Raw genomic sequence first — 15051 nt, 5'->3', positions numbered from 1 at the left:
GGTCTTTAGAGTTTGTTTCCACGAATTTTTGAAGATAATTTTCACAACAGTTCATTTGCTTATTCAATCCTTTAATATATCAATGTCATATCACATAAAAATGTTTGTTTAGAAAGAATAGGTAAAGCTCAATCTTACCAATAATCGAAACAAGAACAAGTCCCATCTCTAAAATGATGGAACCTACTTCTATCTCTAACAATTATCTCTCTATTATATATCTTTGATATTATCTTACTACTTTGATGACAATCACCACAAACCCTAAGATTCTTTATAATTCTAATTGGAATACTAACATTAGATATTGTAATCAAAGCAAAGGCAATGGCAAGCCTTTCACTATGATAACTAAGAGCACTTTCTCTCTCTTCCTCTTCAATATCAAACAAAACTTCTTTAGTTCTTGGTGTATAACCATACGTGTTTAATCTTCTATTAATCTCTTCAAGCTTCAAATAAATCTCTTTTGAATTTGGGTGTGTTTTATCTCCCATCAAAAACTCATGTAAAACTCCATTAATGTCAATCAAACTCGAACCCGGCATTTTATCAATACCCATATCTTTTATCATCTTTCTTATCCTTTTCACATCATCCCATCTATTGATTTTCGCATATAAATTCGATAAAAGGACATAATTCCCACTTGTCATTGGTTCTAATTCTACCAAGTTCTTGAGTGCTAGTTCCCCTAACTCCAAATTTTCATGAACTCTTGATGCTCCTAGTAAAGACCTCCATAGAACTGCATTGGGTTTCATGGGCATGGAAGAAATTGTTTCTTTAGCTTCTTCGATTCTCCCCGCCCGAGATAAGAGATCCACTAAACACCCATAATGTTCAACCTTCGGTTCGATCCCATGAACCTCTTTGATAGAATGAAAGCACTTATAACCATCCTCAATCAAACCAACATGAGCACAACCACACATTACTACTACAAATGTTATATCATCGGGCTGAACCCCTAGGGTTTTCATTTCCTCGAAAAGAGAAAGTGCTCGCCGACCATACCCATGAAGGGCTAAACCTCGAATCATCACATTATAACATAATGTATCTCTTTCAGACATTTTATCGAACAATTGATTAGCAAAACTTAGACACCCACATTTCGCATACATATCCATTAATGTGGTACCAACAAATCGATTAAATTTAAGTCTTTTCTTTAATATGTAAGTATGTGCCCATGACCCTTGATTAAGGGCTCCTAAATTAGCACAAGCACTAATTAGGGCAACAAGTGTGAGTTCATTTGGTCTAATTTGGGATAACTGCATTTGATTAAACAATAATAAAGCTTCAATTGACAAACTAGTATCATCTTCTTCATTAGTACTAGTACTGTTATTGAGATTAGGATTAGCATAAGCAGATATGATAGAATTCCAAGTTGCTAAATCTGGTTCATTTATTTGATTAAAGAGAAATCTAGAGATACCCAAATTGCCAAATTTAGAGTAGAAATTGATCAATGAAGCATAAACAAAGTTGTCAATGGTGGGTTCAAGGAATTTCAAGACATGGGTATGAAGGGCTTTACCATGATGATGAAGCCATGGATGAAATCCACAAGCTTTGAAGAGAGATGGGTAGGTGAAATTATTAGGTTTGATGAGTGTTTTGTGAGTAAGGATTTGAGAGTAGAGAGAGAAAGCAATGTGGGTATGGTTTTGAGAGACACAGGAAGAGATTAGAGTGTTGAAGAGGAAGATTGATGGGTGAGAGATTTGGTTGAAGATGGTGAGTGAGTAGGTTAAAGAAATGGTAGATGATACAAGCAGGATTCTACTAAGAGGGAAGGTATGAAGGATGAGACCTGTTGTGATCATTTGAGCATGGATTTGGTTAAGTGAAGTTAGGGTTTTGCATTTTTCTAAGAGATGAAGAGATGGGTGATTGAAAATTGTGTTTGGAGGTTTCATGGAAGATTAATGGAAGTATAAATCAACAGACAGGACTTCAAGCTAAAAAAATATATATTGAGAGAGAAAAAATTGAAAGTTAGGGAGAGAATATAAAATGAAATTTGTAAATTGGAAGTTCTATAAGTACACTAGAACTTCCAACTATCCAAGCCCTACCCATGATTTAGCATATGGTAAGGTTAGCTTGGACTATGAGTGATTGGGTCAGCCTAAATCCAAAATATCTTGGTATATATTAGAGTCCATCTATATTCGGATAGATGACCTAGTCCCGCGCTACTCCGAAGACGAGTAGATTACCTCTACTTATACATAATCAGATTAGAGGCGGTGTACATCGTAGAGTTGAGCCAGTCTTACAACAGATTGACGAGGACTTCCATTAAACTATAGTAGGATCTTACCATTTTGGATTTGATAAGCCCCATGCCACATCCCCCAAGGATGGTTATTCATTTTCTGCCCTATACATAGAGATGACTCCCTCCTTAAAGAGGATCCAGAGCCTCATACGAAAACCTCTGAAGTATTAGCTTTCTACTAGTTTTCCATCACTCTCCTCTGCGATCATCTTATCAGTAACTAAAGGTCTATTACTTAAGGAAAATTCTAAGTGTACAAAAAGTTTTCACTTAATTTAAGACTTCCCGACTCACTTTCACTAAAAAACGAAGATATTCAAACTTTGAATACGATCCAAACCGACTTTGTTAAAAGTGAGTCAGCAAGTCATAAATTAAGTCAATTTTTTTTGTACATGTAGCACTCCCTTTTACTTACTTCCTTGGAAGCCCTCCAACCCTCGTGATTCTTATTCGTCTACTCCTCTGATGTTCTAACAAGCTACTTGATCGACTTAGTGTACATCTACTACGTAGAGTGAAGGTAGTTTCCTCATTGTCTTTCGGGTTTGTTTCAAAGCCTTTAGGGATTCTCTTCCATGGCTTCTAGGGTATGTTATGTGGTTTCCAGCTATATATGGCAGTTTATTAGCTTCTTTCTTACAACATCTCCAATACAACACTCAATTTTAGAAACTCCGAATATCACATGGAATTTTTAGAGTTTTTTCTTGAAAACTCTCTCCAATGCAACACTCTTATTTGGATCTCAAAGATAACGTGACAAGGGTGAAATAGAGATGTCCCAAGAGGACTCCCAAGAGGACTGTCCTCTTGAGATATCTCTCATTGTCCAACTCATCAATACTTGAATTTCAACCAATTGAAATCGAGTCTTCTATATTTTCTAAATAACTAATTATTTCTTTACAAAAATAACTACGATATATAAGTAAATAAGATAAGTTTAGAGTTTTGCATTGGAGACACAAAAGAGTTGAAGACCTCTACTTCCGCCACATAGGAGTGAGAATCTCAATTAGAACTTGACACATAGGACAAATAGAGATTGTTTTGAGTTTTGCATCAGGGATGTTCTTATGTCTGATGTATGAAGATCATGTTAAGTAGTAATGTTTCAGAACTTACTTGCTTATTTCATGATTTCATGTAAGTTTCTAATTGTTGATGGTATAGCTTTAGGGATTGCCGACTTACCCATTTAGTAACATTGGCACTAGACCTTCCAAAAATGAGTACTATTGGGTCGGGTGAATTCGATAATAGACGTCTGTTTTTTGTTGAAAGTATAATAGACGTCTGTTGGTATTCCACTTTTCGCCTTCCTTTCCTTCACAAGTAAATAAGGTAAGATAGATCTGATTTTGAAACTGAATTTCCAATTGGTAAAAGAAATAACAAAATCTTGAATATAAGGTAAGAGCTCCTTTCTCAAGGCTACTAAGGGGATCTTTAAAACAATAACAGCATTGGGGAGTCTGTGACAGAAATCTTGTCTCTCTAAACCCAAACAGAAGAGTAAAAGAAGAACAACCCATATACCAATATAGCAAAATATAAATATCAAGCAATCTAAAAAGAATCAAAACCTGACCTCTTAGGGTTTCCTCCCTGAGAAGGTATCCCAAACTTAGGGGTTAACTAGCTAGCTAAGGGTTGGTTTCTCATGCTCCCACCAATAGTTCAAACTGTCAGATGATCTAATCTATCCCAGTAACAAATGATTAGTTTAGATCATGCTGGCAGCTTTAACAATTTGTGGTTCATGATAAGATAAGCACATCCTCTCCACCAATTTGTATTGAGAAGAACAAATTCTCTCCTCTCTGTCTCTCTTCCCTCCCTTCTCTCTCCCATCTACCTTCTTGTTGATATCTGGATGTGGGATATAAATACTGGAGAAAGTGATTCACAAGTAGTAAGAAATAGATGGAGAGAAATATGGTCCCCAGAAGGCCAGAAAGAAGCAATTTTAATATTATCACTCCACCACCCATGCAGACTGGATATTGGGTCCTGCAAAAATGTTGTTTCCTTCGGGTCAAATACAGTTCTAAAGTTGATGTGACCGACTCTCACTGGTCTGGGTGTTTTTTATTTCACATACGTGATCAATGGGAACCGAACACATCAATTTTTCGACAGAAGTCGACCTCCATTTTCGGTCCAAACAGGGGAGCAGCCGAACATTTCTCTGAACATAACCCAAAAGCTGATTTGGCTAGCTTCCAGACCAATGGGGCCGACCACATGAGCTTTCAGGCTCCCTCTCTATTTTCTTTCTACTCTTCCTCCCTACCTAGTTTCTTTTTCTACGTCTCAAATGCAAGCATCGATCTTGTCCAATAAAGTGTGTAAACAAAAGGCATAAGGGTAAAATTAAGGGGACCAGTTTTGCATGGCTTCTTAGGTGTTGCCTAAGGATCACAGCAAAAAGAAAGAAACATAAAGTATCTTAACTACCTTGCACATCATGTGAGTCTCTCCTTGTGGGTGTTGGTTGTTTAAGATGCACTGAACTTGTATAGATCCTATACAATATTAAACATCTAATTTATTGGTGCTTAAAGTAAACATGACTTTATTTGTTTGTCTTTATAAAACATGAGTTTCTATTTCTTAAATATATACTGATGTCACTTCATGTGATTATTGACAAGTATATGAGAAGTATTCAATGAGAGACACTACCATGTATTATTTGGAAGGACAAGTAACTAGTACTGTTTAGTAATTTATGACATAGTGCTACATGGCCTGAAAATGTACCACATAATTGATGGTAACAATGGTGCTACATGGCCTGAAAATGACGCCGGAATATGGCGAGTCCTGATGTGGCATGCTCATCTTCTACTTTGGCATATGTCACACCAACATTTAGGCCATGCTCGGGTGGATTTTCGGGCCATATATCATTTTCCCTGATGCTAGACTAGTGATACTTTTCGATTAATTTTACATAATATAACTGGCAGGAAACAACCCACATTCTATAAAAACACACGAAATATTAGATAAAACTTAAATTGTGATATTTGAATTCGAGCTCATATTTCTAGCATATAATCAAAAGCTAATATTAAAAACTCTTGTGGTGTATTACAAGTCACATTAGCTTTTAGATTATTCTATTTAACAAACATTTTCTTTTATCGTGATGGGGAAGTTTGGCGCTCCTGCATTTATCGAAAGGCATGCTATGATGGTTGTCGTTTAGGAAAAAGAAATAAGAGAGAAACTTTTTCGCGATTACATGTTTCTTGATGGTTTACATGATTTATTGAGTGTTACATTAATTAGAAAAGGTAAAGAGAGACATCATTAGTTATACATGAAGAAATTATGGTTATCACATAGTTATTAAAGAATTCCCTTTCTACCGAGTGGACCAGTGGTGGCCTAATTTCTAGCTAGTGTCAACTTTCAAAGTTAGTTGTTCCCGGAGTAGGTTTTGTGTATGAGGAAATCTATTAGTCTGCCTTATGTATTTATTTTGGTAAGAATTTACATATTTTACACACACACACACACATATATATAGTAGATGAAAGAAAATATACAAAGTAGGAAAGAGTACATACTGGAAAATATTACAAGAAATTGGGCCGAAGACTCAATTTTAAACTTTTTTAAGTTAAAAGGACTAGTTATATTTATAAAAATCCAAAATTTATACATTTTTTTGATAAATAACAAAATATTTGTATTTTGTTTGGTTAAAACCCCCGTACTTTTGCAAAGATGTTGCAAAGGGTTGCAAGGTGTTGTAAAACTGTTGCAAGGTGTCGCAAAGCTATTGCAAAGTTGTCGCAAATTAAAAAAAATATCTAGGGAACTGAAGACTTTTTAGCAAAACAAAATTTATAAGGAATTTTGACCAAATTTTTCAAAATATTAAGTCCAATCTTATCAAAAGTTTTGGTCAATATTTATTTGAATCTGACCATTAATAAATCCAACTCGTCTATTACTCATTTACAGATTGCGGACGACACAATATTTAGACAAAAACAACTCAACCTTTCTTCATCGTTCAAATTCATTGATGGATCTTCTTCGGAAGTTGATTGAGAAAACTTCGAGCTCAGGCAAGGGCGGACCTATGTAGAGGCAGCCCTGCTGCAGCCAGGGTCTGAATTCATCAAACTAGTAATGGCCAATGCAAATTTATGGCCTCTCTAGAACAACTTTGTGGGTTAAATGAATTTTAGGAATTCCAAAATGCTATAATGGAAATTGGGGACAACAACTCTTCGCGCCCGTCTCATATGGTTGGGGAGGTAAAGATTGGGTTACCAACTTTATTGCTTCAAAAAAATGTAAATATCTAATATTTTTGTGTAACTGGGATGCCATTAGTTTTATATAACCGATCCCTTTGTATTCGATATTTGGTTATCTCTTCTAGGTTGTTACTTGCGTAGCTTTTCGAGAAAAAAAAAATAATTAGCACTGTCACACATAGTAATATTGAGCCTAACAAGTAGGGGTGAGCATAGTCAGTTTTTTTTCGGTTTTGGCTCGAGCCGAAGCCGAACCAATAAGTGACGGTTTGACTAAATCGTCGGCCGAAGTCGAGCCGATCATTCAGCCGGCCGACATGGTTCGACTCGGTTTGGTTCGGCTCGGTTGAGTTCGATTGATCGGTTTAACCTATCACAATTTAGAGAAAATTGTAAACTAATGTCATTCATTTCATTGCATACACCGAAAATAAAAATTAAGAACCCATCATACTTTTCCGCCATTACATATGCTGAAAATAAAAATTAAAAATTCATCGTACTTTTCCACCATTACAAAAATAAATAAATAAATAGAAGTACGAATACAAAATCTATAATTTTAAGTTACAAACTAAGAATAAGTTGGGCTAAATAGAAAATCAGTGAATAGGTGGTTGATGAAGCCGACAACAACAACTAGGAAGGAGGACGGATAGTAGTATGGAAATTTTTTTTCTAATTTTTTTACTTTTTAGTTTAGCACTTTCTAACTTTACAAAATTATTATTTCATTTTTCCTTAGCGTTCGGTCGGTTTGGACGGTCTCTAGAAACTCAAGTCGATGCCAAACTAGGCCGAATTTGGGTTGTTCGGCCGAACCGAGTCGAACGGTGATCGGTTCGGCCCAAAAATCGGTCGGTGCGATTCGACTTGATTTGGTTCGGCCAATTGGTTCGGTTTTTGCTCACCCTAGTAAGTTTATACGATGCTACACATATTTGTACTTACTTTTATATATGTATATGCCCAAACCTAAATAAAGAAAAAGCAATGAAAACTAGAAAACATGGGCTTTCCAACATAAAAGAAAGGGCTACTCAAACAATTGGACAAGCCGAAAGTTTGGTTAAAGCTGGTCGCATAGGCTTTTATCATGTCTTTTTGGATCACTTAAATTTATTATATTATTGAATTAAAAAAACATTAGTAAATCATTTGACAAGGTAAAGTTTAGTAGGCTACTAATAGTTTCCTTCAAATTTTCTTTTGGTACTTTATATTAGTTTGCCACGATTCAATCTATCGATTCATTAAGGTAGTTTTTGTGGAGTAAATCAACTTCCTTCGAGGAAAATGCATGCTTTTATACGTAAAATGGTTTTAGGCGTACAAGTTTGATTATAAACGAATATATTGTAAATAAAGGTTTAATATGAGAATGATGATTCAATAAGCTCAAGCTCACACGATGAGTCATCCTTGATTGCCGAACATTTTTGAAGGTCACAACAGAGTTTGAAAGTTTCCCCTGTTTGTAGGGTCGCAGGGCAATCTTGTAAACAAACTAATTTATATACCATATTGTTTGCTCACTTTTAGGACTCGTAAGAAATAGTGGGAATACTATTCTATATCACGTCTGGTAATCTCCAATGATCTACAGTCAAGAGCTCAAGCTCATAACTCACTGTATGAGTAGTTTGAGCTCATTGAATCGACCCTCTAACTTTAAAATGCAAGTGTTAAAACTTAGAATCGCTTATTTCTAGGGAAATGCTAAATGTACAAAGAATCTTTGACAAAATTCTTGACAAAATGCCATTTCAACGGTCCCGATTAAAGTCAAACTTTGAAAAACTTTGATCAATTTTTGTCTATTAGTGAAAAAGAGTCATTAAGTCACAATTTTTGTCAAGGATCTTGTACATGTAGCACTCCCGTATTTCTAACACTTCAAAATGGGGTTTCCATGCGAGGGAATGTGAAATTATCTATTAACTTTCTAATCACATTTTGTTCTATACCTTTAACTTTTAAATTTCCTTTGAATTTTGAAGAAATTTAGCCGATCTCAGAATTGAACTTGTTATTTGGGAAGGGGTAGTGGATTAAGACTTAATTTCGTAAACAGTAACACTTGAAAGTCGATGAATGTCTGAGCTATTCAAATTCAAAACATTTGAATGTTTGAAGTATAGGGAGCAATCAGTTTGGACATTGTATCCATTAACAATATTCATGAACTCTGATAACAACTTGCAGTTTTAACCCTTCGTAGTTAATAGTAACATTTACACCGACGAGTACATGGGACATTCACGAAACAACTTGGTACTAATATTATTTTTATTTGCTGCCTAAATTTCTTTCTTATACAGGCCACTCAATCCTCATCCAAAATTCAACTTGGTTTTGTGAAGCTCTCATTAGTTAAGCGATAACAACGGTGTTTTTCCATGTCGAAACCAATGTTCGAACTTGCCGTTTTAAAAGAAAAACAATAAAACCCACTCTAGTTGAGTGATATAGTATATTGATCCACAAGAAAAATCAGAGTTTTTAAAGTTTTCAAGAAAAAATATACACAATCTGGTTAAAAGGAGCAAAACCTCTATAAAAACAAACCAAGCTTCTAATTTTACATCAATCAAACTTGAAAGTGCAATAGCATATAATATGCCTTTCACATCATAACTTCTTGTTATATGTAGTTGACAATTTTAAAAGATAAAAAACATCACTAGACTGTTGCCACAAGGAAGACATAGATATGAAGGAATATACTTACAGATCAAGATTTCTGTCTCTGTCTTTGTCTAGATTTGATAAGGAGTGAGAGAATAATATAGTGTATAATAAGTATAAGATGCCTCAAAGAAGGGAATGAGTGAGGCTTGCACAGCATGACCTAATTTAGACTAGTATACAAATATTGTATATCTTAATATATTTTTCAACCGTTCTAAGTTAGATCATGCTGGCAGCTTCACTTTTTCCCTTTAAGACTATAAGTTAGATCATATAGAGGTTTCCTCTCTCTCTCTCTCTCTCTCTCTCTCTCCCTCTCTCTCTCACGAAAAAGAAGAAAAGTAGAACCATACAACTATTAGATGCAACTAATTAAAGAAAAAGAATAAAGATCAATATTAAATAAAAAGAAAAACTAGACAGACTCTAGGCAGAAATCCTATGTGATTAACCATGATTCGTGATTCGGTGGACCAGAATCGTCGAAAAGACGACTACAACAATCCACATAAAATTTCTACCATCAATAATAAAACAATGTGACTTCTTTTCAAGAGATAAAAACCTAAGACTAATTTTGTATACTTGTTTTTGAAGTGGGTTTTGAGAGGTTATCATATATTGATGAAACTACTATGTATAACAAAATGAATAAAACATGCAAAAAGAAAACAACAATAAAAGAAAACTAATCAATATGAAAGTGTGAAATTCTAAGTAGAAAAAAATAGCTAGGTTGGACACATGAAATACTAACTAGAAGAAGAAACTTATTGAAGTTCCCATTTCCATGAAAGACCAAGTACTACATTATGAAAACAAAAAGAAACCCTAGCTAGACTAATGTAAAGAAGATAAGATGTGAAGATGCAAACTGCAAAATCCAACTACAAATAGTAAAATAAACAAGGAAGATGGTGTGTGTGTGTGTGTGTGTGTGTGTGGAAGGGACCACATAGTGAAAGAAGGAGAACTCCTATACAAACATAGGAGGAAAAGATAATATGAAAACCCTAAAAGGGAAGGAGAAACAGGAAATGGAAGTGGGGATAAGGCAAATGGAGTGTGGGAGTTGTGTCATTTATAGAAGAATATGAAAAGAGATGGGTCAATTGTTTTATGGCTGAGAAGGTAGTGTTTACACTCTTGCTCAAAATATGAAGAGAGAGAGAGAGAGAGAGACAGCTATATATGTACAGTTGCACAGAGCACAGCTAGGAAGATGTAGACTTAGTTGTATATTTTAACTATGCTCCTCCTGTATGTAATATATAGCTACTAGCTAGGGCTTTGATATGAAGAAGGTAGGGTGGCTATGGCAGAATGGGTTTGAATACTTGAATTTGTGGTGGTTACAACAAAGGGTATATAGGAGAGAGATAATGAATTAAACTTGTTTTTTAAATAACAAAATTACAACAAGTGCAATTATTGGATTAAAACTTTAGTTGGTGGTACCAATGGGCATTACTTTTGAGTTGTTGAGAGGGTCATGAAACCTTGACCTGTCTCTCACAACAGTAATTTAACTTGTCATATGGTCTCAAATGTTGTTGAGCTGATCACTGTGACCTAGACAGACAGAGAGAGTGAGATGCCAACACTTATGCCCATTGATCAGTGTCTCTTTTATGTTTATGTTTTGATGGGGACTATTGAGGTTTATAACATTTTACTGGACATTTTTAAACAGTTGTCTTGTTGATATTTCATGTTATAATAGTCGATTTTCGTACTTCTTTTTGGCTCTATAAGATTTAATATGAGTGGCGCTAAATGGCCCGAAAAGAGCGGGCCGACCATTAAGAAAAAGAAGTGGCTGACCCTCATTGGTTGGGCCATTGTTCTCTCTAAATAAGGGCCCGACCAATTAGGGTTGGTCACGACAGTTTTTCGGGTTGTGGTCGACCTCATTTAGCATTTATGGGTCACGGGGATTTCAATCGGTAGATAGGCAATATTAATATCTAAAACAAAAAACAGTTTCAGGCGTGTTCTATGGAACCTGTAAATAGATATAGCAAGATGGGCTCAAGCGAGTTGTCTCCTTAACTTCCTACTTGCCTAGAGACGAGACAACGTGGCAATGATAATAAGTCTGTGTTAATGTGATGCGTGTGAATCTGTCACGTATCAATTTCATGAGCCAAATGGTTCACGATCAGCTAGCCTATTAGTCCCTTAACTGCTTTTCGATTAACCTGAGCTAGTCGATCAATTAGAGTAGCTTATATAAAGGAGCTTGAACCCTAGGTAAGTGCAATGGTGCAAAGTACAGCTAAAATGAAGGTGCTTGGATGTGGTCCATGCATCTTACACCACTGCAGCCATGAAAGGGAGATGAGCAGTTTGTATGAGTTGTCTGAAAAGGGCAAGACCTAGGGTAGTACTGGTCCTCTACCATATTTAATATATTTATATATATACACACACATATGCTAATATATGAACGGTTCAAGAATGAAGAAGGATTATTAGTACGATCAAACGGAAAATTTTTTGAAAAATAAGGATATCAATTTCGCTAAAAAAATTCGTATCCTCAAAAAAAAAAAAAAAATGTCTCTGCAAATCTAAAATAGAAAAATATGTATTGAAAATTCGTACCCTCAAAAAATATGTCTCTGCAAACCACAACTGCCACATCAGCTGGGTAACTTCTTTTGTCAAAATCCTTTGTGATTCCAGCACTTTCGTTTTTCAAATAGATCCTAAAATTATATTACCGTTTGTGTTTTTATGGCGTCTTTTTAAATAAGCAATGAAAACCCATGAACATGAGCTATTCTGAGCTGCCATATCGCGAAGTAATATCTTTGCTAACTTGAAAGTAAAATACATTGTTCAAAATCTTATCTTCTATATAACAAGATTCTTACATAATGGCATTATCATAAGGTAATCTTCCATCCAGTAAGCATTACCCAAGGAAGCAACATAAAAGTTATCAAGAACAATATATGAGAAAAACAATAAACAGATTCGGTAAGTAAGTTTAAGTCGGAGGCTAATAAAAAAGCCTTCTCGAAGGATTGATGAAGTTGAGATGAAGTTAATAGTTTGAGGACCAATTTGCAGCACTTCCAACTCTGGGCATGCCTAGTTCCTTCCTAGTTTCGGCGTCGACCTTGTAAGTTGAACCACAAACCTGTCCTGAACTATCGATTCTTGGCATTGCTTTTAACTCATTCATTGGATGCTCAAAACTCTGTAACCCACCAGAGGTTGAGAAGAAGCAACCTAAAGAAGATAAACAAGTATTAAGACTCAGTGAATCGCTACTACTGCATACCAAAAGTATACATCATCTATGAATAACGTCGGGATATCAAATATATCCTAGTTCGGTTGTACATCATTTATGATTTGTAACGATTATAATCTGTTGACGGCTTAAAACCGTTTTGAATCTTATACAGCTTATGCAGAACTCCGTAGCTATCAGTAATTCTTCCCTAATTCTAGCCTAACTATCCAAACTGAAGAAAGAACAACACGAAACAAGTGAATACATGTATTAGTGGCAATTATAAAATCATGTTCTTGTTAAGTTTGTGAACATTCAACTCAAAATTAATTGGCGATGAATGGAGAAGTCTTAGATATTATATCCTTAGTTTTGAGAGTACTCTTTATCCATGTGGGACTATTCTCACACGCCTCCTCACGTACGTCTTTCTTTGAAGTTTGAGCCTGACATATGACTTTATGTTCAGTGACGTGGTTGGGCCTATTACTAGTAAGCCTAGCTATGGTTCAATATTAAGATCATAAATATAAGATCATATAGTAGCATGGAAATGATAACTTGATCTACATAGAATCTATATATTTGCTTAACCATACCCTTCGGAAATGGAGCAAAAGACGTTCCACAACACTTTTTAACGACAGATGAATCATCGGAAAGAACGAGATAGCCTTCCGAATCCGTTCCCCAAAAGAAAGGTACGCTTCCATCCGCATCCTGCATTAAGCAAAGAACAATTGATCTTGACAACAAACATACCAACTTTGTTGTGTTAAAGGTTTTCTTTTCTAGCTCATCGCATTGCACAGAAGAGCAATTTGAAACTTGATCTTGGAAATATGAAATGAATCTATGAAATGAAAAAGAAAAATAGGTCATTATAATATACTTACTGCAGCAATGAAGCTGGCATTAGATGAGCTATCATAGATAACAAACGCAAATTTTCCATTTAAATCTCTTACGACATGATTAGCAGGATAAGGCCCTCTATCTCTGAGAGTCCGATAAGCTTCTATTATTATACTAACTTCATTCGCAGTCTTGTGCAATCCGTATTGTTGTTTGAGGTGAGCAATGTTCTCAATATTTCCTTCAAACAAGCAGAATACGTCGTTCACAACGCCAAACAATCTTGCAAACAAAAGAAGGAATTTAGCCAACATGAATAGTTGGAATCAAACAAGAAGTGAGGAAGTTGTGAGTAACTATCATATAAAAAACAAGCAATAATATTGACAATTATAGGACTAGTATAGTGGTTTCAGCTGAAAACAAGATTTTAGTAGAACAGAGCTCATGGTGCATAAAATAAGATTATATCCAGTAGAGGTTAAAGTACCAGCCAAGTAAACGCCGAAAGATAGTTCTTATGATCAATATAATAGCTAGGTCGATGGACGAAGGTCAATGACTAAAAAGATCTTTAGTTTTGGTCTGTACCATTCGGATAATACATTTTTTCGTCCAAGAAGGCCTAAATACATCATAAGAATAAAATTCACAAGCAAACTACACGAATGACTAATCATTGTGTAATAGTTCCACTTGTTCATGGCCGTGCGTGCTCAAGCTTAGTAAGAGTCAAGGCCTTTTGGGCGGGATTGTGGAGTTTTCGCCAGAAACAAAACTACACATCTGTTGGGCTTGAGTTTGTGCCTAGGTGTCAAAGGCCTTTTGGGTGGGATTGTGGAGTTTTCGCCAGAAACAAAACTACGCATCTGTTGGGCTTGAGCTTGTGCCTAGGTGTCAAAGGCCTTTTGGGTGGGATTGTGGAGTTTTCGTCAGAAACAAAACTACACACCTGTTGGGCCTGAGGCCTAAGTGTCAAAAGCGGAAGAATATCGATAACTGCTAAGGCTTACACCTTCTCAACAAATTTGTTATTCTACTCCATAGTTTTGCTTCATCCATTGAGGTTATGGATGAAGCAAATTTGATCTAAGAAGAGAAGTTTTGAGAAAAATAGACCTTTTTTTTATGCTAATTGGATCATACATGCAAAAGAAACAAGATAAAATTTGATAACGGGTAAGAGGGAAAATTGGACCTTGGGAGAAGAGGGTTTTGTTTGTTGGGTGAGAATGCCAATGAACCTCCATTGCCAAGATTAATGGTGATTGAATCAGGGTGAAGAGAAGAGAAATGCTGACACAAAAACCCATTACTTAAAGCAGAGACAGAATCTGGGTATGGACTCTTTAATCCTTCAGGGCTCTTTGCCACCAATTTGTCAAACACTGCTAACATTTTCTCTCTATAGATAATTTCCTCTGAAGAATGCAAGATTAAATTGAAGAAGAAGAAGAAGAAGAAGAATAAGAAGAGTTGAGATTTTTGAATGTGTAAAAATGGGTTTTTGATAATTTTTAGTGAGTTTGAAATTAGGATTTGTGATCCTTTAATCCAGGAGATAAATATATTTTTAGAAATGAAAAATCCAACATTAGATTAGATTAGATTAGTCTGAATGGTTCAAACAGTTTCTTGTATTTTTAGTAAGAGAAAACTACAAACAAAAATTAGAC

The 15051-nt window shown here is 35.4% G+C and overlaps 2 protein-coding genes across 2 annotated transcripts; both read right to left on the bottom strand.

The window, feature by feature from the left end:
- Positions 1-25: 25 nt before the first annotated feature.
- Positions 26-4155, bottom strand: LOC147536052 (Pentatricopeptide repeat (PPR) superfamily protein). The gene is made up of 2 exons (XM_086641741.1): positions 3144-4155; positions 26-3005 (listed from the first exon to the last, which is right to left on the bottom strand). The coding sequence occupies exon 2, from the start codon at positions 1929-1931 to the stop codon at positions 135-137; it is 1797 nt and encodes a 598-aa protein (XP_086497867.1). The 5' UTR covers positions 1932-3005; positions 3144-4155; the 3' UTR covers positions 26-134.
- A 7918-nt stretch (positions 4156-12073) lies between these two features.
- Positions 12074-15051, bottom strand: LOC147536051 (stem-specific protein TSJT1-like). The gene is made up of 4 exons (XM_086644506.1): positions 14574-15051; positions 13417-13657; positions 13120-13240; positions 12074-12513 (listed from the first exon to the last, which is right to left on the bottom strand). Exons 1-4 carry the CDS (start codon positions 14771-14773, stop codon positions 12326-12328), a joined length of 750 nt encoding a protein of 249 aa, XP_086500632.1. The 5' UTR covers positions 14774-15051; the 3' UTR covers positions 12074-12325.

The sequence above is a fragment of the Eschscholzia californica genome, unplaced genomic scaffold (genome assembly GCF_041429995.1).
Source record: "Eschscholzia californica isolate CP2 unplaced genomic scaffold, dmEscCali1.0.p SCAF_5, whole genome shotgun sequence".
Lineage (NCBI taxonomy): Eukaryota > Viridiplantae > Streptophyta > Magnoliopsida > Ranunculales > Papaveraceae > Eschscholzia > Eschscholzia californica.
The sequence above is the reverse complement of the archived record's forward strand: the minus strand, read 5'-3'. Positions and strand labels throughout refer to the sequence as shown.

Bases quoted from the DNA above. Each gene is read 5' to 3' on its own strand.
- LOC147536051 (XM_086644506.1), bottom strand. From the start codon at position 14,773: ATGTTAGCAGTGTTTGACAAATTGGTGGCAAAGAGCCCTGAAGGATTA. The intron at 13,658-14,573 runs GTCCAATTTTCC...TTTGTTTGCAAG, and splicing joins CAAAACCCTCTTCTCCCAAG to ATTGTTTGGCGTTGTGAACG. The intron at 12,514-13,119 runs GTATGGTTAAGC...TATCTTCTTTAG, and splicing joins TTTTGCTCCATTTCCGAAGG to GTTGCTTCTTCTCAACCTCT.
- LOC147536052 (XM_086641741.1), bottom strand. From the start codon at position 1,931: ATGAAACCTCCAAACACAATTTTCAATCACCCATCTCTTCATCTCTTA.